This window comes from Oncorhynchus clarkii, chromosome 9 (genome assembly GCF_045791955.1).
Source record: "Oncorhynchus clarkii lewisi isolate Uvic-CL-2024 chromosome 9, UVic_Ocla_1.0, whole genome shotgun sequence".
Lineage (NCBI taxonomy): Eukaryota > Metazoa > Chordata > Actinopteri > Salmoniformes > Salmonidae > Oncorhynchus > Oncorhynchus clarkii.
Window position 1 is genome coordinate 29,304,016 of NC_092155.1, and position 25,173 is coordinate 29,329,188.

Genomic DNA, 25,173 nt, shown 5'->3' on the forward strand with positions numbered 1-25,173 from the left:
CCTTGCATCCATACACTGTCTGTGAATTTGAGTGATTACATTTGAGTGATTACATTTCACCTCAGATTTTTACCGAACCAGTGGTGGGGAGTCGCTTTGTTATTGTTGTAACTGCTGATTGGAAACGCATGTAATTGTCATAACATAATATGCTATGTCTGGAGGCTTCTTATATAACAGCATGGATGAGAAATTACCTGCAGAAGTTTGTAAATCTCGAAATCTAGTGAACATTGCCCTCTAGAGTAAAAAACAACAACATTGTTGAAACGTCATCAACTATGCGACACGTCGGTAAAACGCATGCGCAGGAAGTCCAACGCTAACAAATTTCAAACTGGGCAGCGGGTAGAAAGACCTGGCAAGAAAATACAATACAATTAAAGGATATAACTAAATAGTTAAATAATGACGAGCACACTGAAAGGTATTACCCTGAAAGGAAGCGCTGAGCTTGTGGCCGAGTTTTTCTGTAAGTATTTTACCGACTTGGTTTTATTTGGACAGTTTTTGTGACTGATCAAAAAAAAAGAAGTAAGGCATGCAAGCATGAATAACATGGCGAGGATTTTCTTTGTGGAAGCTAGCTAACATTGTTTTCAGCTACCACATCCGCATTTGTGCACGGCCATACGTTGTCAATGTATTTTGCATCAATCTTAGTTATTAACATTCTGTATTTTGTAGATAAGTTAACTAGCTACTTTAGCTAAGTAGCTAACCTGTGTGGTTGGTTGTAACGTTTTAGCTAGTTACGTTGTTTTCCCTCCCTGCAGCATTCGGTATCAACAGCATCCTGTACCAGCGAGGGATCTACCCTCCGGAGACGTTCTCCCGAGTCACTCAGTATGACATGAGCCTTCAACTCACTACTGACACCAAGCTGAAGAGCTACCTGACCAACGTGGTATCTCAACTCAAAGGTAAAGAATGAAATAAACACCATTTTGTTGAATTTAGCACATGCACAGAACGTTTACTTTAGTTAGTACAGTGATTTTTTATTTTTTTTATTTTTTTATCTCTGTGATCTTAACTCCGAAAATATTATCCAATTGTCATTCTGAAGTAAAAGTAGCGATGCCCTAATCGAAAATGACTCAAGTGAAAGTCACCCAGGAAAATACTGCTGGAGTAAATGTTGAGTCATTTAAACTTCCGTATTTTAACGGGACCTTTTTCTTGTTTTCATTTATGGAGGCCAGGGGTAATGTTAGAGGGCTGCGGAACCTGCAGTTCTCGACAGAGATCATTGCGTCGCGTTCGGTATTTTTTTTTATGCTGGGAGTGGGCGATCAGATGAGACAATTTTGTGAAGAAAATAATTGTTGTCCCGCGGGTTATTTGGAAACTGTAGTCTTTCTGCTTTGTATGAGTTCGCCTAAGGTTACCTGTTGTATTAAAAGCACATAATTGTTGCATCATTCACACACTCAGAATGCACTGCTTCAAGTTAAGTCTCCTACCTCTTTGTTCACATTGGCAGTGATGTAAAGTTCTTAAGTAAAACATACTTTAAACTGCTAACGTTACTTAAGTATTTTTTTGGGGGGTATCTGTACTTTTTATATTTTTGGCAACTTTTACTTCACTTACATTCCTAAAGAAAATGATGTACTTTTTACTCCATAAAGTTTCCCTGATACCCAAAAGTACTGTTTACATTTTGAAAGTTTAGCAGGACAGGAAAATGGTCCAATTCACGCACTTATATCCCTGGCCATCCCTACTACCTGATCTGGCGGATTCAAATAAATGCTTTCGTTTGTAAATTATGACTGAGTGTGTCCCTGGCTAACCATCAAGTTTAAAATAAAATAAAAACAATGGTGTCGTCTGGTTTGCTTAATATATGGAATTGTTTATTTACTTTAGTTAGTTTAGCAATTACATGTACTTTTGATACTTCAGTATATTTAAAAACCAAATACTTTTACTCAAGTAGTATTTTACTGGGTGACTTTCACTTGAGTCATTTTCTGTTACGGTATGTTTCCTTAAACTCAAGTATCACATTTGGGTAGGTTTTCCACCGCTGCACATTAGCAGTCTGAAGTGAATCAAATCCTATTTATTTGGATATCCGACTTGAATCTTTACATTTTCCTGCAGTCTGAATAAATGTGGCTTTATATAAAGCTGAATCCTGAACATTTGAATTGTCTGAATGGTCAAATCTGGTTGATTTGCACGTAAGTTTTTATTTAACTAGGCAAGTCGGTTAAAGAACTATTTCTGACCGGGTAACCGTAGGTTAGATACCTTGTTCAGGGGCAGAACGACAGATTTTTACATTGTCAACTCATGGATTTGATGTTGCAACCTTTAGTTGCAACTAGTCCAACGCTCTAACCACTAGGCTACCTGCCACCCCAGTTGCGTGTTAGCTACACTATTGACATTGCTAGACAGCTAGCTAGCTAGTTGTCTGCTGTGGCTAGCCAAAAATGATGTGTTTTTAAAGTTGGGTCATCTTATCCCTTTGCGGCTTTAAACATGTTGTTACACTATGATTTTCAACATTCAAAGCAACTGGGACACGTCAATGGCGGGCAAAGTTTTCACCTTAGCTTGCTACATAACTGCAGGAAGCATGAGCACCATCCATCAGCCTACACCACTGCTCGTACACCCATTGTTACTATGACAACAAGTGTAGACATGACAGCTGCCTGAAAACACACACATCCGATTTGGTCACGTGGTCCAGTAGTCCAAAAAGGATTTGGAAAACAACTGATTTGAGCATTAAGGCCTGCAGTGTGAACAAGGCTTTAATTGGGCGTGCAAGATCAAGTGCGCCTAGTATATGTGGTAGACTGCCTATGCATGCATGGGCGCCGAAGCACGGGACATTTATGGTTCCAAGGTTAGGCTATAGTGTACTACATTGCATATAAATAAATATTGATCACCCATATTTGTCTCCGTCTGAAAATCGTCTCACTCCTAAAAGGTAGGCTACAAAACGTAGCTAGCTCAAGAGAAAGTGCAAGTCTCTCCTACTCGGTTGTCTTCAAACTACGCCTAGCGTATGCGCTGATATAGCCAAATCTAATGGGTCACGTGAGAATCACTAGTTATTTAACTACTTTTTGTAGGTTATATTTTCACATTGAATTAGGGTGCTAACCATGGCTGGCAAGTGAGCTGCATCGTCGCATACGCCTACATTAATATTGCGGGACTGCGGTTGGGTTTGGAATCAGTTCTTGCGGTAGTGGGTGAGAGTCGGACAGAAAGCAGCAATTGCGGGAAAAATAAATCTGTCCTGCCGCACACCTCTAGCCAGGGGCACACTCCGACATCATTTGGAAACAAAGCATGTGTGTTTAGTGAGTCTGCCAGATCAGAGGCAGTAGGGATGACCATGGATGTTATCTTGAATTTAATCTCAGGTCAGGCAACAGCTCTGGTGGACATTCCTGCAGTCAGCATACCAATTGCACTTTCCCTCAACTTGAGACATCTGTGGCATTGTGTTGTGACAAAACTGCATATTTTAGTGGTATTTTATTGTCCCCAATACAGGGTGCACCTGTGTTTAATCAGCTTTTTGATATGCCACACCAGTCAGGTGGATGGATATTCTTGGCAAAATAAAAAAGCCCACTTACAGGGATGTAAACTCATTTGTGCACAAAATGTGAGAAATGTGCTTTGTGAAATGGAACATTTCTGGGATCTTTTATTTCAGCTCATGAAACATTGGACCAACACTTTACATGTTGCGTTTTATGTTTTTGTTCAGTCTAATTGTGTTCTATGCTTATTGTGCATTTAAAAAAAAAAAAAAGACGGACGAGACAGCTAGTATAACAGACTTTGGCTAAAATGCTGCTAGTGGTACCGCAATGCTAGCAATGTTTATTGATACTCTTGGTTTAGTGGTGTCTGCTCTGTGTGAAATTTGAGGAGTTGAGACATAAAAGAAGTATCGTTAGAAAGGTTAACTTCTAGGGATGCACAATATATCGGTGAGCATATCGGAATCGGACGATATTAGCTAAAAATGCCAACATCGGTATCGGCCCTTATGTCTAGTTTAACGCCGATGTTAACTGATGTCAAAGCTGCCGTGCATACCTATATGACCTAATGACGCCACGTAAAGTTTTGCGCTACACTTGCGACACAGTATCCCTAACCTAGCCCACAATGTCTGCTGTGTGGATCGAGCAGTCATCAAGTCGAGCAGTCATTTGAAAGAGTAAGAACATTTCAGAGAGACAACTCAAAGGCGAAATCCATTAAAGCCAAGATAATGGAATTCATTGCCCTTGACAATCAACCGTTCTCTGTCGTGGGTGATGTTGGCTTTCGCCGACTGGACGAGCACCGGTACACACTAACACCCGTTAATATTTTCCAGTGAAGAAGACTTGGATGTCTCATGGTATCGTAGGGTGTGCAAAATGGGTCAACTTTGAGCCCCTTTATTTCCTCAACGTTTTGGCGTTTTAGGTCCAAAAAGGCACTTTCTGAGCACTTCAACCGTGGGAAAATGTGTATTGGTTTTCACCATCTTGATCATCGTTTTCATTTCCTCGTAGTATATCTGCTTTTTGTTGTTTGTTTTTTTACTGTAGCCTGGTGTGTAACTTGTGTCTCCGTATTGCAGAGTGGCTGTTTGACTGCACAGTGCAGAAGCTGGTGCTGGTGATCACATGTCTGGAGACCAACGAGGTGCTGGAGAGGTGGCAGTTTGACATTGAGTGTGACAAGAGTGCCAAGGAGATCAGGTAATGGAGGATACTCCAGCAGTGGACCTGACCACCACACACACACACACACACACACACTACACTACTCAGAACACACTGGACTATTTGTAGCCTTCTAGTACTTCCCACCAGGAACAGTGTCATACTTTGAGAATGTGGGTACTTTTTATGAAGAGGTAATCAGTTTATGCCCTTTGGCAATTTTGTTGCATTTGCTATTTCACCGCTTGCCAGTGTTGACTTTTCCTATCATGCCGCTGCAGTTAGGACAAGGTTAAGTCATGCCTGACCACTTGGTGCAATAGTGCAGTATGGTTTGACATTTAGAGTAAATGTGTGGTTGACTTTGTGTGTCTCTTCTCTCAGTGCTCCCAGGGAGAAATCCATCAAGTCCATCCAGGATGAGATTCGCTCAGTCATCAGACAGATCACCGCCACTGTCACCTTCCTACCCCTGCTGGAGACTGCCTGTGAGTACTGTTTGTGTGTGAACCAGTGTTTCCGTTAGCCGTTAATTGGCTGCTTTTGGCCAATAATACAATTTTTAAAAATACAAGAAGGCAGACGAACCAAAATATTGCCGGACACGTTGTGTGCCAAAAAATATCCTGATGAAAACAAATATCCTATGTGGGTTCTTCTAGAAATAATGAGGCCAATGTGTGCCATTGGGGTAAAAAAATATTGTGAAACACAAAATTAAAGGATTTTCATGTAGTTCCGCATGTGTTATACATTGGCTTAAAGATTAACTTCTTGTTAATCGAGCCGCTTTGTCAGATTTCAAAAGGGCTTTTACGGCGAAAGCATACCATGCGATTATCTGAGGACAGCGCCCCGCTTACAAAAGTATACAAAACATTTTCAACCAAGTAAAGGAATTACAAAAGTCAGAAATAGCGATAAAATGAATCACTTACCTTTTCAAGATCTTCATATGATTGCAGTCTCAAGAGTTCCAGCTACACAATACATGTTTGTTTTGTTCGATAAAGTCCCTCTTTATATCCCAAAAACTGTTTTCAGTAATCCACTGGCTCAAAGGCGGTCAAAACATGCAGACGAATACATCCTAATAGTACCGGTAAAGTTTGTCAAACGATGTTTAGAATTAATCCTCAGGTTGTCAATTGTCTAAATAATCGATAATATTTCAACCGGACAATAGTGTATTCAATAGAAAGGAAAAACAACCAAGGACGCGCACTCGGTCATGCGCAAAACCAGCATTGCATGTTTCTACAGTCTACTGACAAAAAGGTCTCATTCTTCTTAATTTTTCAGAAAACAGGCCTGAAACCATGTCCAAAGACTGACATCTAGTGGAAGCCATAGGAACTGCAATCTGGGTCCTAACCCATTAGATACTCTATAGGCATTCAATTGAAAACTACCCACGTCAAAAAATCCCACTTCCTGGATGGATTTTCCTCAGGTTTTTGCCTGCCATATCAGTTCTGTTATACTCATATCCTGAGTATATCCTGAGCCTGAGTAACAGGCAGTTTACTTGGGGCACGCGTCTCATCCAGACTTCAAAATACTGCCCCCAAGCCAATTAAGCAGGGTTCATACAGACATTGGCAAATCAAATTCAAGGACTTTCAGGGATTTTTTTCAAGCACTTAATTGTAATTTTAAGGGAGCAGGAGAACTTTTTTTAAATTAGCCGCAATAATTGCAAAGACTTTTCAAGCTCTAAATTAAGGAAATGTCAGATTTTTCAAGGTAGGCCTAAGAGATACTTGAATTTCTGAGCGCCAAGTTCAATTAGGCTACGTCAAGCCCCTTGTAATTGTTTAACATTGCAAGTGTAACATGGAAAACAAAATGTGTTTGTAATGTTATTTCATTGCTGCTACGCTATGTAATTTGTCATTATATCCAGAATAACTCATAGGAATAGCTTTGGGTGTGGTGCAATACTCTATCCTCCACAATTGCGCACAGTGGACATGTGTCCAATCCGAGGCACAAAAACATATGCAAACGTGAACACATTACCTTGACGCTTTCTCTGTTAAATCTTAACGGGACCCCGCTGTGAGTCAAGCGGACAATAACTACAACCGATGATCAACATCAATTTGCAAAGGCTATTTGATCCGACGTGGATCCAGGCACCACTGTCTTCGCCGGTATAACTAATGAGACGACAAATACTCTGGACGTTCCTCGCGAACACCTTTTTTCACATGTGCTATCACTACAGCTGTTTGACACTTGACTGTCAGATGTGAAAATATCACTGTAAACTAATCAGCCAGACACCAAATGCGCATCCAACAAGTATTATTGCGTAATTATAGAAGAACCACATTAATGACCGCATCGATTTAAGTTTTAAGTATCAAGGTACGATGACTGTCGGTTAGAAGCATTAATTTTTGCAATCACATTTATTATTGTGCATTTGTTTGCCTGTGAAAACTGTTTTCACCCTGTAACATAAGGAGATACGAAATGTTATGTGGTTATACTGCCTTTCTGAGATCTCTATACAAACAACTGTCTGATAGCTAGGTTCAAATGCAATGTCTAATTTAACTGCTTAATGCTTAAAATATGATAACTTACTACATAAATGCAAGGACAGAAAAGTCATGTTTTGTGTCACGATTTTGGACAAATATGTCAAGACACCAACCATGATAAAGGGTTAAACAGGTTTTAAATAAACTTGTGCGTTTTATTGAATAAAGCTATGATCCCCCTCCTCTATATATTAATGTAATGACAAGGGAAAAAAATGGCAGATTGTTATCAATGATTTATCATCAGCTGTAACTAGTTGTCCAGCGTAGGAAATCCTCACTGGTACCCTAGGTTATAGAAAGACCCATATACATCACTTTAGCTATGCATGGGGGGGGGGGGGGTTCCATGTTCTCTTTCAGTCACAATGTCTGTCGCTCAGTGAAGTTTTTCGGTATTTTAGGATGTTTTGCAAGATTAAACTCCCTCAACAGAAATTACGGAAGTGTCATGAATATCCACCAATTAGTATTATTTAGATGAAGCAATGTTTGTTCCTCTAATGCCTGGTCAAGTAGTTAACTTAATTTGCACTGTTCTTATAATGTTTAAGGTATTTAACTACTGGAGGCACATACAAGTGGCAAAATCAATCGATCGGGAATATTGACACGGCAAGGCATATGGGGCGGCAGGTAGCCTGGTGGTTAGGGTGTTGGACTAGTAACTGTGAGGTTGTAAGATCAAATCCCAGAGCTGACAAGGTAAAAATCTGTCGTTCTGCCCCTGAACAAGGTAGTTAACCCACTGTTCCTAGGCCGTCATTGTAAAATAAGAATTTGTTCTTAACTGACTTGCCTAGTTAAATAAAGGTAAAATTAGTAAATATCGACAGAGGGAGACGTGCAAAGAGCCAATGTTAACTTGGTAGACTATCATTTCTCCTTGCATATTTATTGCAGCCACTTCCATGTGGTGTTAATGACATTTCACCACAATGTCTGATGTTCCTTGATAACACTTGATCCTTCTCCCCAGGTGCCTTCGACCTCCTCGTCTACACCGACAAGGACCTGGAAGTGCCGGACAAGTGGGAGGAGTCAGGCCCCCAGGTCATTGACCAGTCGGAGGAGGTTCGCTTGCGCTCCTTCACCACCTCCATCCACAAGGTCAACAGCATGGTGACCTACAAGAGGACCGACTCAGCCTAGAACCTGACCTCTAACCTACGACCCCCACTGTACATAGTTAACTCTTATGGTCTCCTCTCCCCTGCCGCGTACTATAGGTATGTTGGAGATTGACTACAACGGATCTACAAATCATACTCGGTCGTCATTTAGGATGCCAGGTGATTTGTAGATGAGTCGCCGACTGCAATCTCAAACGCACACAATACATATGAAAACAGGAATGTTTTCTTCTCCCTTCGCAACTCATGTCTCTCATTATCTTTCTTTACGTACAGTGCCTTCGGAAAGTATTCTGGTCCCTTTTTCCACGTTTTGTTACGTTACAGCCGTATTCTAAAATGTATTCAATGTTTTTTCCCCCTCATCAATGTACACACAATACCCCATAATGACAAAGCAAAATAGTTTTTAAAATTCATTTTTGCTAATTTATAACAAAATGAAATAATCACGTTTACATAAGTACTCAGACCCTTTACTCAGTACTTTGTTGAAGCACCTTTGGCAGCGATTAGACTCGAGTCGTCTTGGGTATGCGTTGCTGCACAGCTATTTTCAGGTCTCTCCAGAGATGTTCGATTGGGTTTAAGAACGGCTCTGGCTGGGCCACTCAAGGACATTCAGAGACTTGTCCCGAAGCCACTACTACGTTGTCTTGGCTGTGTGCTTAAGGTCGTTGTCTTGTTGGAAGGCGAACCCCCCCCCCCCCCCCCCACAGTTTTTCATCTCTCTATACTTTGCCCCGTTCATCTTTCCCTCGCAGTCCCTGCCGCTGAAAAACATCCCCACAGCATGATGCTGCCACCACCATTCTGGTGCCAGGTTTCCTCCAGACGTGACGCTTGGCATTCAGGGCAAAGAGTTGAATCTTGGTTTCATCAAACCAGAGAATCTTGTTTCTCATTGTCAGGGAGTCTTTAGGTGGCTTTTGGCAAACTCCAAGTGAGCTGTCTGGCCACTCGACCATAAAGGCCTGATTGCAGAGATGGTTTTCCTTCAGGAAGGTTCTCCAATCTCCACAGAAGACCTCTAGAGCTCTGTCAGAGTGATCTGGGTCACCTCCCGGACCAAGGCCCTTCTCCCCCGATTGCTCAGTTTTGCCGAGCGGCCAGCTTTAGGAAGAGTCTTATTTGTTCCAAACTTCCATTGAAGAATGATGGCAGCCGCTGTGTTCTTGGACTTTCAATGCTGCAGACATTCTTTGGTACCCTTCCCCAGATCTGTGCCTCAATACAAGCCTGTCTCAGAGCTCTACGGACAATTCCTTCGACCTCATGGCTTGGTTTTTGCTCTGACATGCACTGTCAACTGTGGGACCTTTATATAGACAGGTGTGTGTCTTTCCAAATCATATCCAATCAATTGAATTTACCACAAGTGGACTCCAAACAAGTTGTAGAAACATCTCATGGATGATCAATGGAAACGGGATGCACCTGAGCTCAATATCGAGTCTCATAGCAAAGGGTCTGAATACTTATGTAAATAAGGTATTTCAGTTTTTTATTTGTAATACATTTGCAAATATTTTGTTTTGGGGTATTTGAATGTAGATTGAGGATTTTAAAAATGTAATCCATTATAGAATGAGGCTGTACCGTAAACACATTTTGGAAAAAGTCAAGGGGTCTGAATACTTTCCAAAGGCACTGTGTGTATATAAATAATCCTTTTACACTGATTATTCTGTCCTGTCTTTTTCTCTGTTTTATTGGGATACTTTGTTCTTCCTGGCTCGCTGCTTTGATGTAAATATTGCCTGTAAGTGGTTACTGATCCACTTTGCCTTCATTTTTTTTCTTGTCCTCTATCCAGTTCTGAGCCTCTCTGTTTTAGTAGCTAGTGGTTTGTGTTGTATTTTTAAGAAATATTCCTGAAATGTGTCCATTTGATCGTCCTCAAGTCTGATCTGTGTGTTACTACTGCAATTGCCCAGAAGGTGGCAAAGTAACACGTTTTTTTTTTTTTTTAGTTCTGGTTAGTTATCATCTCTCTGTAAAAGTAAAATAAATGGTTGTTTAGACAAGTATGACGTCATCCAAAGTTTGTTTGCACAAATGACATGGCACACAGAAAATAAGCAGTATCCTTTTAATGGGATGTACCATTCAACTTGTCTCAGTGTTCTTCAGAGTCGACGAGCAGGACGGGGAAACCCCTTGGTCTTCACGTCGTATTACCTCAGCCTCCACTAATAACCCACAGGGCTGCTGTCCTGTGACTCCACATAGCCACCTTTTTATAGAATTCTGTAACTTCACATGCAGCACACAGGTCTATCATTGGTGAAGTAACACATCTCTTCTAGAAATACCAATCGGAGACCAAAGCTGTGTGGAATTGAAAAAAGAAAAGCAACTATCCTTTTAAAAAAAAAAAAAAAACATTTTTTAAGAACAAATTCAGGAACGATGTTATTTCTGGAAACTTCTTCAAGTACAAAATACAACCACAATAACAACTGTGGTCCTCGGAGTGACCACGCACGTCTACACGGATAAGTGCTGCAAGTTAGGACATGGTTAAGTAACATTTGGATGAGTTTCTCCTGTGAATGACAGTGATGCAGTTCACATTTCTCTACCTGAAAAGTACTATAGTATATTGTGTAAATGTTGGAGGCAGAAAGTTTAGAGAAAGACAAGTCATTTTCTGATTGAAAGAGAGTTTGTAGTTATTCAGTCCTGTCATTCCCTGTATTGGAAGAAATGTAAAAATAAAAACAATTCTATAATGCCATTTTTAAAATGTTCCACTATAAATACAAATTACCTCAAGGTAGACTGACAATATTGCAAATTGATTTTGGGCTTCCGACTGTCAAGCTCTGCTTTCGACGAGACACCCCAGCCTCACATTCAACACGTTTTTAAAAAAGGACCACCTGCTGGGCTGGTCCATAATGAGGGCCAACAAGTGTCTACATACAAGTAGGTTCTTGTGAAATTGGACCTCATACCTATCATGTCACAGGAAGGCAGTGGAATCTTCTAGACCACGTGTCTAGTCTTTGGCTCCTTTACAATTTGCAAAGTTAAAATAATACAACCCCTAGAAATACACACATGAATGGATGGTCGAGTGAACTTTTCAAAGCAGAGACATTTGGATCGTTTGGTAATAAAACATACACTGTTTTATAAAGACGTGTGTGTGTGTGTGTTCTCAAAACGAAACTGACGATACAGTATAGAAAACTAATAAATATATAAAACATAAATATGCAATAGTTATAACGAGTGACAATGTTACAAAAATGTACGTTCTCTCAAAACCTTTGAGGTGTGTGCCTGCACCCTGGTGTTACAAAACAAGCTTCCTACTGTGGTGCTGTACGGTGTGTAGAAAGTAAAGTTGTATCTGTACTAAGACCTGGGTTCAAATAGTATTTGTAGTCTTTAATGGCGCTCTCCTGGTGCAGTGGCACCAATGGAATAGCTCAAGTTATTTGAGAGATTGCAAATACTGCTTGAACCCGGGTCTGTCTGTCTACAGTACTACGGTGTCGTATTGATTCCTTGGAGCTCAGTAGGCCCGATAGTAGCCGTGCACACGCAAACCTCTCCTGTTCAGTCTACTTCACTTCCTCAGACTCAGGGATATACCGTAGTGAGACTTCCTTCATGTAGGGAGAGGACTTTGTGCAAGAAAAAAAAAAGACTATGGTTATAAATATAGCTTAGTGTTGATGTCGTCTGCTCGGGGGTGGTGTAGGGATGGAGTGATGGTGGGGATGGAGGAGGGACGTTGACCACTTCTACACCACTCCGTTGAAGAAACCTTTGTCGCCCTGTTCGGCCAGAATCTTCCAATTCTGCCTGTTCTTCTGGCAGCCCTCGAGTAGTGGCGAACAGGACTCAGACATACCAGCCAGGGTCTGATGGACCGACAGACAGACCGCGAGAGGGGAACAGGGAGAATGATAGCGCACCTTCCTTATGTCATACATGGTATGGTATATGGACAATTACATTTTTCTTAAACATGATAAACAAAGATCAATAATTTGTGTGCCTCACCTCATACAACTGTGTACAGATGGCATCGATGAACGATACCTGCATGCTCGGAATCTTATCCCGCTTTTCCCGATTCATCAGATCCTAGGAAAGAAAACAAACGTCAGAAAACATAACTTTTTTTCAAGTCCAAATCTAATTTGCTCTCAAATTGATATCTGACTTAGCGTGCCAACTAGTAAAAACCTTGCTCTGCACAAAGTCAGCGTGTACACATGCCAGGATATTACAATCAGAGCCTTGTAAAATCTATTTCACAAACCCTGATCTCCGATGGCATTGGCCCAACTGAGCCATGTAGTAGTGCAATACAGAATAATAAGTGCAGGTGGTAAGGCATAGAAGAAGTGCTTACTATTGGCTCAATGTTGAGTTCTTGTCTCTCCTTGTCCCCTTGCTCAAAGAACTCTGTAGCCACTAGCTCGGCTATCTGCAAGAGAAGATGGAGAGAGACAGGCAGCTTTTAGAAGTGCCTCAAAGTGGAATGATGTTTCAATCGGGTTAAAGGACAAATGTAACCCTTGTAGTCTTTTCGACAACCGTGTGCAGAGTCCGGTTTGATAGGATGCAGCCCTAGGATTTTATCTGAACAATTGCTTCAGCCAATCGTTTGTCCTACTCAGGCTTTTCAGTTTATTCATGCCTTTCGCAGATATCTGTGCATTTCAACGGAGGTGTTTTACATGAATGTGATTACGAGGCAGGTTGAGAGGGAACGGAGGCTGGATAGGCAATCGTACTCCTGTTATGTGGATCAAAAGGAAATTCTCTGTTGCCAATTTGATCTGATACCCCACAATAGCACTCGCTCAGCGCCCTACAAAGTGTTCCTTGACATTTCTAGCACGGGAATGATGCAATAGCGAGAAAATATATAGAGAAAGAAAGAATCAGCATGGTTGCTGCTTCTGAACAGAGCAACTGCATTGATGGACTCCTACTCTTAACAAGGGATCAATAAGATCTGACTAGGGCCTCGGGTCCCCAATCAAGGAAGTGTGTGTGTGGCAGCCATCTGCGGAAACACTGATTGGAGCTGTGTAATCAAGACTAGAGAGCCGCGGGGTGTTGGGGTTGGGGGGGAGGGGAGGGGGAGGGGGGGGGTTCAGTTGAGGAAAGGAGAGAATGTGGGGGAGGAGAGGAAGGGGGAGGAGAATACATTTTTGTACACATCTTGGCTGAAATAGCTTCAACTCTAATAATATCTACTGAGCTCAACGGAATGTTTGTATGTGAAAGAGACTGTGTGTGCTGGTGTGTGTGCACAGATTTTCTGTTAAGACTGTACTGAATTGCATTTGTGTGTGCGTGTGTGTGCGTGAGCGCATATCAGTTCTGTAGGTATTATGTGAGGAGATGAGAGGACAGGGCTACAGCAGTTTGTGTCTGTCCTCTAATGAGCATCTAGCTCTTTGATCACACACACACACACACACACACACACACACACACACACACACAAACACACACGGCTAGAGGCCTGTCTGAACCTCTCCCTCCATTGCACCTAGGGAGCCTAATGAGGAACAGGAGAAACAGACTTACACAGGGGAGTTGAAGTGAGACGGGTAGAAGGAGAAAGAGAGCGACAGAAAGAGAACATAATCTAATGGGAGAAAAGAAAAGGCAGAGGTCCTCATAAAGGAGAAAGACCTATTTCTAAGGATTTCAAAGGAGATACCAGTAACAAGACAGTTTGGTTGATAAAGTGAGTCTTGAGTGTAGTGAAAGTTATCTAACTGGACAGTCTTACCCTCTTCTGTATTGGCCAAGGCTTGGTAATGGCAGAAATATCACATGCGGTCATCAGCATTGACCTTCAGGGGGTAATAAACCAACACAAAAACATTGAATATAAATGCAAAATGAAACAATTTCAAAAATGTTGCTGAGTTACAGTTCATATAAGGAAATCAGTCAATTGAAATAAACTCATTAGGCCTGAATCTATGGATTTCACACGACTGGGCAGGGGGTGTAGCCACGGGTGGGCCTTGGAGGACATAGGACCACCCACTTGGGGAGCCAGGCCCAGCCAATCAGAATGAGTTTTTCCCCACAAAAAGGCCTTTCTGATGACAAAAACCGCCCTCATTAGTAGGAAGGTGTTCCTAATATTTTGTACCCTCAGGTATATTATATAGTGATGCGGGTAAAAATGTGTAGTTACACATCACATATATAATTTTTGGACAATATTATATTTATACTTTGACTCCAACTATCGAATTGTACAAAATAATGATGTTTATTTTGCTAGGTAGCGTTAGCTAGAGCTAGTCAGCTGTACCTGCACCAAAACTCTGGTATTTTCATCCTATAGCTTGTTCTCATCTTCTTTTCAAGTAGTGAGTCAGCATATTTTCATCACTTTAATCCCACGAATAATCAAAACTCACTTTCTCATGTTCTCTTTTGTCTCCCTGCAGCAGACATAGTGAGCAATATGTTTGGAACATCAAATCGCCCTACATATCTTTATCCGCACCTAAGTGTTGTGATAATGCCGTATCGTGAAGTCCCTGGCAATTCCCAGCCCTACCAGGGTTCATGTCAATTCCACCTCAATCCAGTCCATTTAGAAAGTGAAATAAAAAAAACCGGCATATTATTTTCTATGGGGACTTTTTCATTGGGAATGTTTGATAGGGGATTTCAATTGCCTTTCGAAATTGACTGAATTGAAATGGAATTGACACCGACCTTGACAGACACAAATAATCAGTCCCCGGGTGAATGGTGAAGATGGTATGCTCTATGTGGTGTCCACTAACCTCAGTAAGTCTTTATGGTAGTCATCGTCCCAGACAAACTGGCTGTTCTTGGTCAGCTCAAAGAACTCTCCTCTCCTCCTGAAAAGATAAAACAGATATCCAATTAACTGCACATCTCCCCTCCGCCTACAGTCTAGTTATACGCCCACACTTCAGACAGGGAGGGGGGGGGGGGGGGGGAGAAGGAGGGAGAGGGAGGGGATATTAGGAGAGAGGTGGGTGTGTAAAAGATAAATGTGTGATAGAGGTGGGGGGGAGAGAGAGATATAGTAAATCACAGTTTCAGAACATCATCATAGGATCTTCTAATGAATAGGCCAATGGGTTTCCACTTCCACCTTGACATTTTCCACAGCCCGTCAACCTAAATTGAAGTTATAATGAAAACTGCATAAAATTTGACTTGAATGGGCTCCCGCTGTGAGCGTCCCAGCTGTGTGTGACATTTAACCTACTTCATGTACAGAGCCAGGTCCGTTGCCAGAATAGCCCTCTCGATCATCTTCAGAGTGGCCTTGTACTCATCCAGAGACAGACTGCTCAGAATCTGATTCCCCTGGGGGAGAGAGAGGGAAGGGACAGAGCGAGAGAGGGAGGGAGGTGGAGAGAGAAAGTGAGAGAGAGGGAGGGAGATGGAGAGAGAAAGAGAGAGAAAGAGGGATATGGAGAGAGAAAGAGAGAGAGGGAGGGAGGGAGATGGAGAGAGAAAGAGAGAGAGAGGGAGTGAGACAGAGAGAGAGAGGGAGGGAGATGGAGAGAGAGATTGAGGGAGATGGAGAGAGAAAGAGAGAGATAGGGAGGGAGATGCAGAGAGAGAGAGAGGGAGGGAGATGGAGAGAGAAAGAGAGAGAGATGGAGATGGAGAGAGAGGGAGGGAGATGGAGAGAGAAAGAGAGATGGAGATGGAGAGAGAAAGAGAGAGAGAGGGAGGGAGATGGAGAGAGAAAGAGAGAGTGGCAGGGCATACAAGTTATTGAGCAAGTTCAACTATAGCATGGGTGCCATGACAACACGAATTCCAAAACACTCGAAATCAATTCAACAATTGGATCTGCTCTCCTTTCTTTGCGATGTGTGTGTATAATGGTGTGTGGGTGTGTGTCAACGTGTGTGTGTGTGTCTACTACATCCCAGATGAACTAAGTGTTGCTCTCCAGTGAATCTGTGCCCATAAAGATGAAGTGGCGCTTTATTACACCATAGAGGAGTGTTATCTCCTAGAGACTAGCAGCTGGAGCTCGTGGACTGCAACCCAAATTACATACTCCCTATACGGTGCACGACTTTTGACAGGGTAGTGAGCGGTAAGAGGCAGTGCACTATATTGGGGATAGGGTGCCATAAGGCATATGGAATTGGCACTAAAGAGGAAATGAGGAAACACTAGCATCCTGCTATGTATCTCAAATACATTATGGCGAATGATGCCGGCCGTTTTATTGTTCCTGAAGAATAAATGCAGAACTGACTGAACGAGTTACGGTAACAGTTTATTTGGATAGCCCATCTGTAGATGCTCTACAATAACATTTCAACATACTATCTACTAACCCTAATCCTAACCTTAACCCCTTATCCTAACCCTAAACTTAACCCTTACCCTTATTCTAAACCTAACCTTAACGTAACCCTAGCAAGCAGACGCTGATCAACAGATAGTTTGTTGATAGTATGACCATCTGCAGAGCATCTCCCAAGTGTGATCCAATTTCCTGAGTAAATAACGGAATGAGTAAACAAGTGTGTGTGTGTGTGTGTGTGTGTGTTCTTACTGGGCTGTTGAGGATCATGAGACACTGGTCAAAGTGGTGGTGCTCCATGGTGGAGTGGCAGTAGAGCTGGGCCAGGGGGTGGTCACTCCTGATGGAAGTAGTTACACACAGAACTGTGAGATACACACACACACACATGCACACAGAGAAATATACACACACACACACACACAGAGAAATATATGCACACACACACACACACACACACACACACACACACACACACACACACACACACACACACACACACACACACACACACACACACACACACACACACACACACACACACACACACACACACACACACACACTATTACAGCCTACCTTTGTATGTAGGAGTTGTTGACTCCTCTGTGGTCCAGGTCGTGACTCAGGGTGGCGATCATCAAGGCCAGGATCTCCAGCTCACTCATATTACTCTGACAGACAGAGAGATGGAGGGAGAGAAAGAGAGGGAGAAGAAGAGAATGAGGCACACCATCCACAAAGATGTCCTTGGGGTTTCCCTTTACAAAGACCATAGTACACACACACACACACACACACGCCCACAGACACACACAAACAGACAGACACAAACAGACAGACACACACTGACAGACACACACAGACACAAGCACCCCCGCACCAACTTTCATCACAAGGCCATAGGAGGCTACCAGCAAACAAACATAGACACAGGTTCACATATGTACTCCGTATGCACACATACATACACCCACACACATACACATACATACGCTTTATCTTGTCCAGGTCTCAGTTGTAAATGAAAACTTGTTCTCAACTGGCCTACCTGGTTATATAAAGATGAAATAAAAAATTAAATACATAAACCCACATACATACTAGAGGTCGACCGATTAATTAGGGCCGATTTCAAGTTTTCATAACAATCGGTAATCGGCATTTTTGGACACCGATTAGGGCCGATTACATTGCACTCCACGAGGAGACTGCGTGGCAGGCTGACCACCTGTTACGCGAGTGCAGCAAGGAGCCAAGGTAAGTTGCTAGCTAGCATTACATTTATCTTATAAAAAACAATCAATCTTACATAATCACTAGTTAACTGCACATGGTTGATGATATTACTAGTTTATCTAGCTTGTCCTGCGTTGCATATAATCAATGCGGTGCCTGTTAAGTTATCATCGAAACGGTTCCGTATTTCACTGAAATAAACATTTTGTTTTCTAAAATATAGTTTCCGGATTTGTCCATTTAATGACCTAAGGCTCGTATTTCTGTGTGTTATTATCATTAAGTCTATGATTTGATATTTGATAGAGCAGTCTGAGCGGTGGTAGGTAGCAGCAGGATCGTAAGCATTCATTCAAACAGCACTTTCCTGCATTTGCCAGCAGCTCTTCGCTGTGCTTCAAGCATTGCGCTGTTTATGACTTCAAGCCTATCAACTCCCGAGATTAGGCTGGCTATACTAAAGTGCCTATAAGAACATCCAATAGTCAAAGGTATATGAAATACAAATGGTAGAGAGAGAAATACTTATTTTCCATCATAATTTGAAAATAAATTCATTAAAAATCCTACAATGTGATTTTCTGGATTTTTCTTTCTCATTTTGTCTGCCATAGTTGAAGTGTACCTATGATGAAAATTACAGGCCTCTCTCATCTTTTTAAGTGGGAGAACTTGCACAATTGGTGGCTGACTAAATACTTTTTTGCCCCACTGTACATACATACACATACACCCACACACATACACCCACACACATACAGTGCCTTGCGAAAGTATTCGGCCCCCTTGAACTTTGCGACCTTTTGCCACATTTCAGGCTTCAAACATAAAGATATAAAACTGTATTTTTTTGTGAAGAATCAACAACAAGTGGGACACAATCATGAAGTGGAACGACATTTATTGGATATTTCAAACTTTTTTAACAAATCAAAAACTGAAAAATTGGGCGTGCAAAATTATTCAGCCCCTTTACTTTCAGTGCAGCAAACTCTCTCCAGAAGTTCAGTGAGGATCTCTGAATGATCCAATGTTGACCTAAATGACTAATGATGATAAATACAATCCACCTGTGTGTAATCAAGTCTCCGTATAAATGCACCTGCACTGTGATAGTCTCAGAGGTCCGTTAAAAGCGCAGAGAGCATCATGAAGAACAAGGAACACACCAGGCAGGTCCGAGATACTGTTGTGAAGAAGTTTAAAGCCGGATTTGGATACAAAAAGATTTCCCAAGCTTTAAACATCCCAAGGAGCACTGTGCAAGCGATAATATTGAAATGGAAGGAGTATCAGACCACTGCAAATCTACCAAGACCTGGCCGTCCCTCTAAACTTTCAGCTCATACAAGGAGAAGACTGATCAGAGATGCAGCCAAGAAGCCCATGATCACTCTGGATGAACTGCAGAGATCTACAGCTGAGGTGGGAGACTCTGTCCATAGGACAACAATCAGTCGTATATTGCACAAATCTGGCCTTCATGGAAGAGTGGCAAGAAGAAAGCCATTTCTTAAAGATATCCATAAAAAGTGTCGTTTAAAGTTTGCCACAAGCCACCTGGGAGACACACCAAACATGTGGAAGAAGGTGCTCTGGTCAGATGAAACCAAAATTGAACTTTTTGGCAACAATGCAAAACGTTATGTTTGGCGTAAAAGCAACACAGCTCATCACCCTGAACACACCATCCCCACTGTCAAACATGGTGGTGGCAGCATCATGGTTTGGGCCTGCTTTTCTTCAGCAGGGACAGGGAAGATGGTTAAAATTGATGGGAAGATGGATGGAGCCAAATACAGGACCATTCTGGAAGAACCTGATGGAGTCTGCAAAAGACCTGAGACTGGGACGGAGATTTGTCTTCCAACAAGACAATGATCCAAAACATAAAGCAAAATCTACAATGAAATGGTTCAAAAATAAACATATCCAGGTGATAGAATGGCCAAGTCAAAGTCCAGACCTGAATCCAATCGAGAATCTGTGGAAAGAACTGAAAACTGCTGTTCACAAATGCTCTCCATCCAACCTCACTGAGCTCGAGCTGTGAGGCCCAAACCATGATGCTGCCACCACCATGTTTGACAGTGGGGATGGTGTGTTCAGCTGTGTTGCTTTTACGCCAAACATAACGTCTTGCATTGTTGCCAAAAAGTTCAATTTCGGTTTCATCTGACCAGAGCACCTTCTTCCACATGTTTGGTGTGTCTCCCAGGTGGCTTGTGGCAAACTTTAAACAACACTTTTTATGGATATCTTTAAGAAATGGCTTTCTTCTTGCCACTCTTCCATAAAGGCCAGATTTGTGCAATATACGACTGATTGTTGTCCTATGGACAGAGTCTCCCACCTCAGCTGTAGATCTCTGCAGTTCATCCAGAGTGATCATGGGCTTCTTGGCTGCATCTCTGATCAGTCTTCTCCTTGTATGAGCTGAAAGTTTAGAGGGACGGCCAGGTCTTGGTAGATTTGCAGTGGTCTGATACTCCTTCCATTTCAATATTATCGCTTGCACAGTGCTCCTTGGGATGTTTAAAGCTTGGGAAATCTTTTTGTATCCAAATCCGGCTTTAATCTTCTTCACAACAGTATCTCGGACCTGCCTGGTGTGTTCCTTGTTCTTCATGATGCTCTCTGCGCTTTTAACGGACCTCTGAGACTATCACAGTGCAGGTGCATTTATACGGAGACTTGATTACACACAGGTGGATTGTATTTATCATCATTAGTCATTTAGGTCAACATTGGATCATTCAGAGATCCACACGGAACTTCTGGAGAGAGTTTGCTGAACTGAAAGTAAAGGGGCTGAATAATTTTGCACGCCCAATTTTTCAGTTTTTGATTTGTTAAAAAAGTTTGAAATATCCAATAAATGTCGTTCCACTTCATGATTGTGTCCCACTTGATTCTTCACAAAAAAATACAGTTTTATATCTTTATATTTGAAGCCTGAAATGTGGCAAAAGGTCGCAAAGTTCAAGGGGGCCGAATACTTTCGCAAGGCACTGTATATCCCCTCCTCTCCACTACCTCGACAAAAGAACACACAGGTGCTTATCACAAGTCATAAATACGACCAACGAGACACAAATGGTTAGGCAAACAAACTCACACGGCAACCCTCGACACGCACGCACACTCATTACAGAGAGGGGTGCTAGGCTCTTAGCACTGTCTGCTTGAGAAAGCAGCTTACACATGAACTCAACAGCCATTTGTTAGCAACAACGGGAGTGTAACATTTAACCTACTGCTTCCTCTGCAAAGCCAACCAGGACAGAGCTGGGTGTGAGCGCCGAGGGGAACCGGGTTAAACTGGAACTGCGTGTTTGGGATAGGTTGAGTTCTGTTTATGTCTGAGACAGTGCCTGCTCAAGTGTCCGTTCAAGTGTCTTCAACTTGCTATTCGCAATAACAATATTCTTCATAATATCTGATGACTTTCAGTCAAGATATCGGAGTAACACATTCAGATGTAGTGGAGAATATTTGTTGTTTTGGTATTTAAATATGGCGGTTACTGGAAGCCAATGCTGACTTGACAAAACACAATGGTCGGACGGACCCAGTCATGGCACTGTTACAGCACGGTGACTCATTAGCCATTGATCGAACTAACACACACAAGACGTGCTGCTGGGGTTGATTATCTACTGATTGGACGGCGTGACCCGGCCATTGATTGGCTGAGCTCACCTGTAACTGGCCAGATTTGAACAGGGCGAACATGCACTGGGAGGTGTTGAAGGCGTGTCTCCAGTTGTGGTAGGCCACGTTCTTCCTATAGTTCTTCTTTACGCTCAGGATCCACTGGCACAGACTCTACAGAGAGAGAGGAAAGGGGGGGGGGGGGGGGTTGAGGGATCGCAGCAGGAGATAGACAAGAAAAAGTGGGGAGAAAGAGGGAAAGACGTGGGGGAGGAGGAGGAGAAGAGAGCAAAAACAGACCAAATGGTAAACAGTGACAGCGAGTATCTGCACATCCTCAATCGGTAGGGCTTGATATAATCTGGCCAGCCTGGCATTCTGACTGGCACTATAGAGAAAACCCTGACCACACTGCTAGTCAAATCATTAGATTCTGTTGATCGTATCTTTATCCAATCTTCCCATGTCCATCCATTCGCCGGCATCGGCTTCCAAATCAAATCCCCATTAGTCAATGCACAGTAGTGGCTAACACTTTTCGCCTGACTTGCCAATAATCAAAAATGAATTTGATTGGCATTTATGTTGCCCTTTTCTCAACCTCAAAATGCTTTGCATTGTATGCTGTTCAAGTCCTATCTATTGTTACTGCTGAAAGGTCAGGTCACTACGGTATCTCTCATACTGTATCCTCTCAATTCTCAATCGTATGGCGGTTCTGAGGCCAGTGATGGTCAACCATGCCTCATAGGAGTGCAGTGGAGTGATCAGCGAGGTACAGCCCGACACTGAACTAGAGCGCTGACCTGCTCTTGTTTATACACTTGGTTGGTCAGCGTGCCTGCTCTCACTCACAGAGCTGAAAAATAACCGGGCTCTGTGTAGGGCCCTCAGAGCCAATCAAAGGCTCTCTTTATGGGCCATCCACGCCGCGGGCACTCCGGAGGGCAACTGTGCCGTAAGAGAACCTCTTAATAATATGTAATGGGGTGAGGGGCTGTATTTTAGGATGTAAAAACACACACATCTATGTCAACACTTGTATGCACAGTTGCGTATACACACACACACACTACAATTAACTGACACGCACGTCGGTATGCACGTATGCGCGCACACACACACACCCACCAACCTTGTATTTCATCTGGAAGTTCTGGACCAGGTTGAGGTCTACAAACATGCGTATGGTGGCCTGAGTGGTCTCAGCGTCAGACAGCTCAAAGTCACTGAAGCTAAACTCCATCAGGCGCAGAGACTGGGCTGACGGAACAGTGGCTGCCTTCAAATACAGAGGGAGAGAGAGGGTAGAGGAGTGTGTGAGATGGATGTACACACACACACACACACGTTCATATACGATATGCACACATGTACACACACACATATACTGTAGGTATGCACACACGCACATAGACACACGCATGCTCACACGCCCACATACCCTCCCTAAACACCAGGGATCTATAGCAGGCATTAATAATCGATGAGCTGTGATCAGCAGAGTCTAAGGCACACAGGAGGAGCATCTATCTGTGTTCGGCTCGCCTCCCCTACAACTGACAGACGGCACATCTACACAGAGCAGACAGGACACCCCCTAATGCACACAGGATCTCTCTCTCTCTCCTCTTCTGCTGTCTCTACCACTCCGTCTCTCACTTTATTTCGGATCACTTCCTCTTTTATCTGTGGTTGTATATTAATCCTCTCTCTCCTTCTCCATTTCTGTCCCCCTGTCACCGTCTATATCCGCTGCAGTCTCTCTCTTCCTCTCTCCATCTCTCTCTCTGCCCCCTCCTTTCTCCATCTTGCATATACACACTCTGGCATTTTCTTGACCTCTCTGTCTGGTCGTTTTAATCTCTATCTCTTTCTGGCAGCAGAGCCAGCTCAGACGGAGAGAGACAGAGAGAAGCCGTTGGGACTGAGAGAGATAAAAGAGCAAAAGCAGGGGAATCCCGTAATATTATTCTGTCAGACAGAAAGCATAACAGCTTTTACTACCACCACCACCATAGATACAGTGTACGCCATTTAGCATACGCTTTTATCCACAATCCTTACACATGGGTGATCCCAGGAATCGAACCCACAACCCTTGGCATTGTAAGCATCATATTCTACCGACTGAGCCACAGAGAAGACGTTTTTAGTTATTTATTTGAAATGTTATACCTTTATTTCAACAAGGAACACAGACTGAGACCAAGGTCTCTTTTACAGCTGGGCCCTGCGTATACATGTTTAAACATACAGTTTAGGTACAATGATTAAGAAACTACACAAGACAAGACGATCACAGATAACACAAACAAATTACAGATTACATGTACACACAGGTTATTCCACTAACAGCACAAGAACTTGCATTAGACAGCGAAGTCCAACCCACGTTTTGATATAAAACACAGTGGTGAGTTCTGTAGCTAGCACCCGTAATAAACCTAAGTGCGCAATGATAAGTAGCATCCAGTGATTTAAGTGTGGATGCCGTAGCATGCATGTAAATAATATCCCCATGATATATAACAGACATAAAAGTATGAATGCTTCCGCTCAGTGTTTGAGATCAATTGACACCCTTTACCATGGCACTTTGAGATTTATTTTAAACTGCTAAAACCCTTACGCACCACTGCACTTTGTATACCAGGGTTGGCTGGCCTTCTCTAGTCACTCATAGGCTCAGGCACTGGTATACTTTTATTTACAAAGCCATTTTGGGTTTACTACCTTTTTATTTGGGCATTTCTATTGTTCAGAAATGTGGTGGGTACTCTCTTCGTTCGCTGGACTTTATCCTGCTAACTGTTCCAAATGTTCGAACTGAATTTGGTAAAAGGGCTTTTATGTACTCTGCGCCATCGTCTTGGTACTCCTTACAAAATACTTTTAAACTGGAAGAACTTGTCCCGATTGGTATTTTTAAATCACTGATGAATGATCTTGAGACTGATTTCCTGACCTGTCAATGTTTTTAATTTGCTGTTTCTGATTTTGTTATACTCTTGTGAACTCTATGGTTTTTACTAGATTACTTGCAGTTTTTCACATTGTTTGTCTGTAATTCTTGTAATGACTTGGTGCTGCCTATCTTGGCCAGGACGCTCTTGAAAAAGGAGATTTTAAATCTCAATGAGCCCTTCCTGGTTAAGTAAAGGTTAAATCAAATAAATGAATAAATAATAAATCATTCTAACTAGGGAAACATCAATACTTCAGAGAGTCAACGGCTCAGCAACAGTGACGGAACACTGCCTGGGGAGGGTGACATGGCCTAAAAAGGAGTCCGTGGCCCAGATATGATACTGTGCTGTACCTCATCAGCCACCATACATCTCACCGCCTCCACTGCCTCAGGGAAAATATATAATTAGATTTCGTCATCAGGCCATTTCATCTCAGGATATGAAAATGCCGTATGATCTTCGGAAAAGGTCACGCGGTATAAATGAGCGTCTAATAGTGTTCGGGGGTGGGACCAAGTTTCATAGAAAGCCGTATGGATTTATCCCGAAAATGCAACAAAAAATAAAAAAAGAAAGGAAGAGAAAGAAAGAAAAGAAGAAGGA

General features: G+C 42.5%; 2 protein-coding genes across 7 annotated transcripts in view; one reads left to right on the plus strand and one right to left on the minus strand.

The window, feature by feature from the left end:
• Positions 1-334: 334 nt before the first annotated feature.
• LOC139416193 (mitotic spindle assembly checkpoint protein MAD2A-like) lies at positions 335-10,413 on the plus strand. Its single transcript, XM_071164573.1, has 5 exons — positions 335-472; positions 777-923; positions 4,622-4,742; positions 5,091-5,194; positions 8,238-10,413. Exons 1-5 carry the CDS (start codon positions 409-411, stop codon positions 8,408-8,410), a joined length of 609 nt encoding a protein of 202 aa, XP_071020674.1. The 5' UTR covers positions 335-408; the 3' UTR covers positions 8,411-10,413.
• Positions 10,414-10,469: 56 nt separating this feature from the next.
• LOC139416191 (cGMP-specific 3',5'-cyclic phosphodiesterase-like) overlaps positions 10,470-25,173 on the minus strand; it is a 93,619-nt gene continuing 78,915 nt past the window's right edge. For 5 of the 6 annotated variants that reach the window (XM_071164571.1, XM_071164569.1, XM_071164568.1 and 2 more), the window contains exons 13-22: positions 22,734-22,880; positions 21,647-21,772; positions 17,285-17,379; positions 16,958-17,045; positions 15,641-15,741; positions 15,186-15,263; positions 14,165-14,228; positions 12,767-12,841; positions 12,412-12,495; positions 10,470-12,269 (exon numbers count right to left, since the gene is read on the minus strand). In XM_071164571.1, the coding sequence (XP_071020672.1) occupies positions 12,150-12,269; positions 12,412-12,495; positions 12,767-12,841; positions 14,165-14,228; positions 15,186-15,263; positions 15,641-15,741; positions 16,958-17,045; positions 17,285-17,379; positions 21,647-21,772; positions 22,734-22,880 (978 nt within the window). In that variant the 3' untranslated portion in view covers positions 10,470-12,149. Of the gene's footprint in view, positions 12,270-12,411; positions 12,496-12,766; positions 12,842-14,037; positions 14,229-15,185; positions 15,264-15,640; positions 15,742-16,957; positions 17,046-17,284; positions 17,380-21,646; positions 21,773-22,733; positions 22,881-25,173 lie in introns of those variants that run through there. The other variant, XM_071164572.1, reaches the window with a different exon arrangement.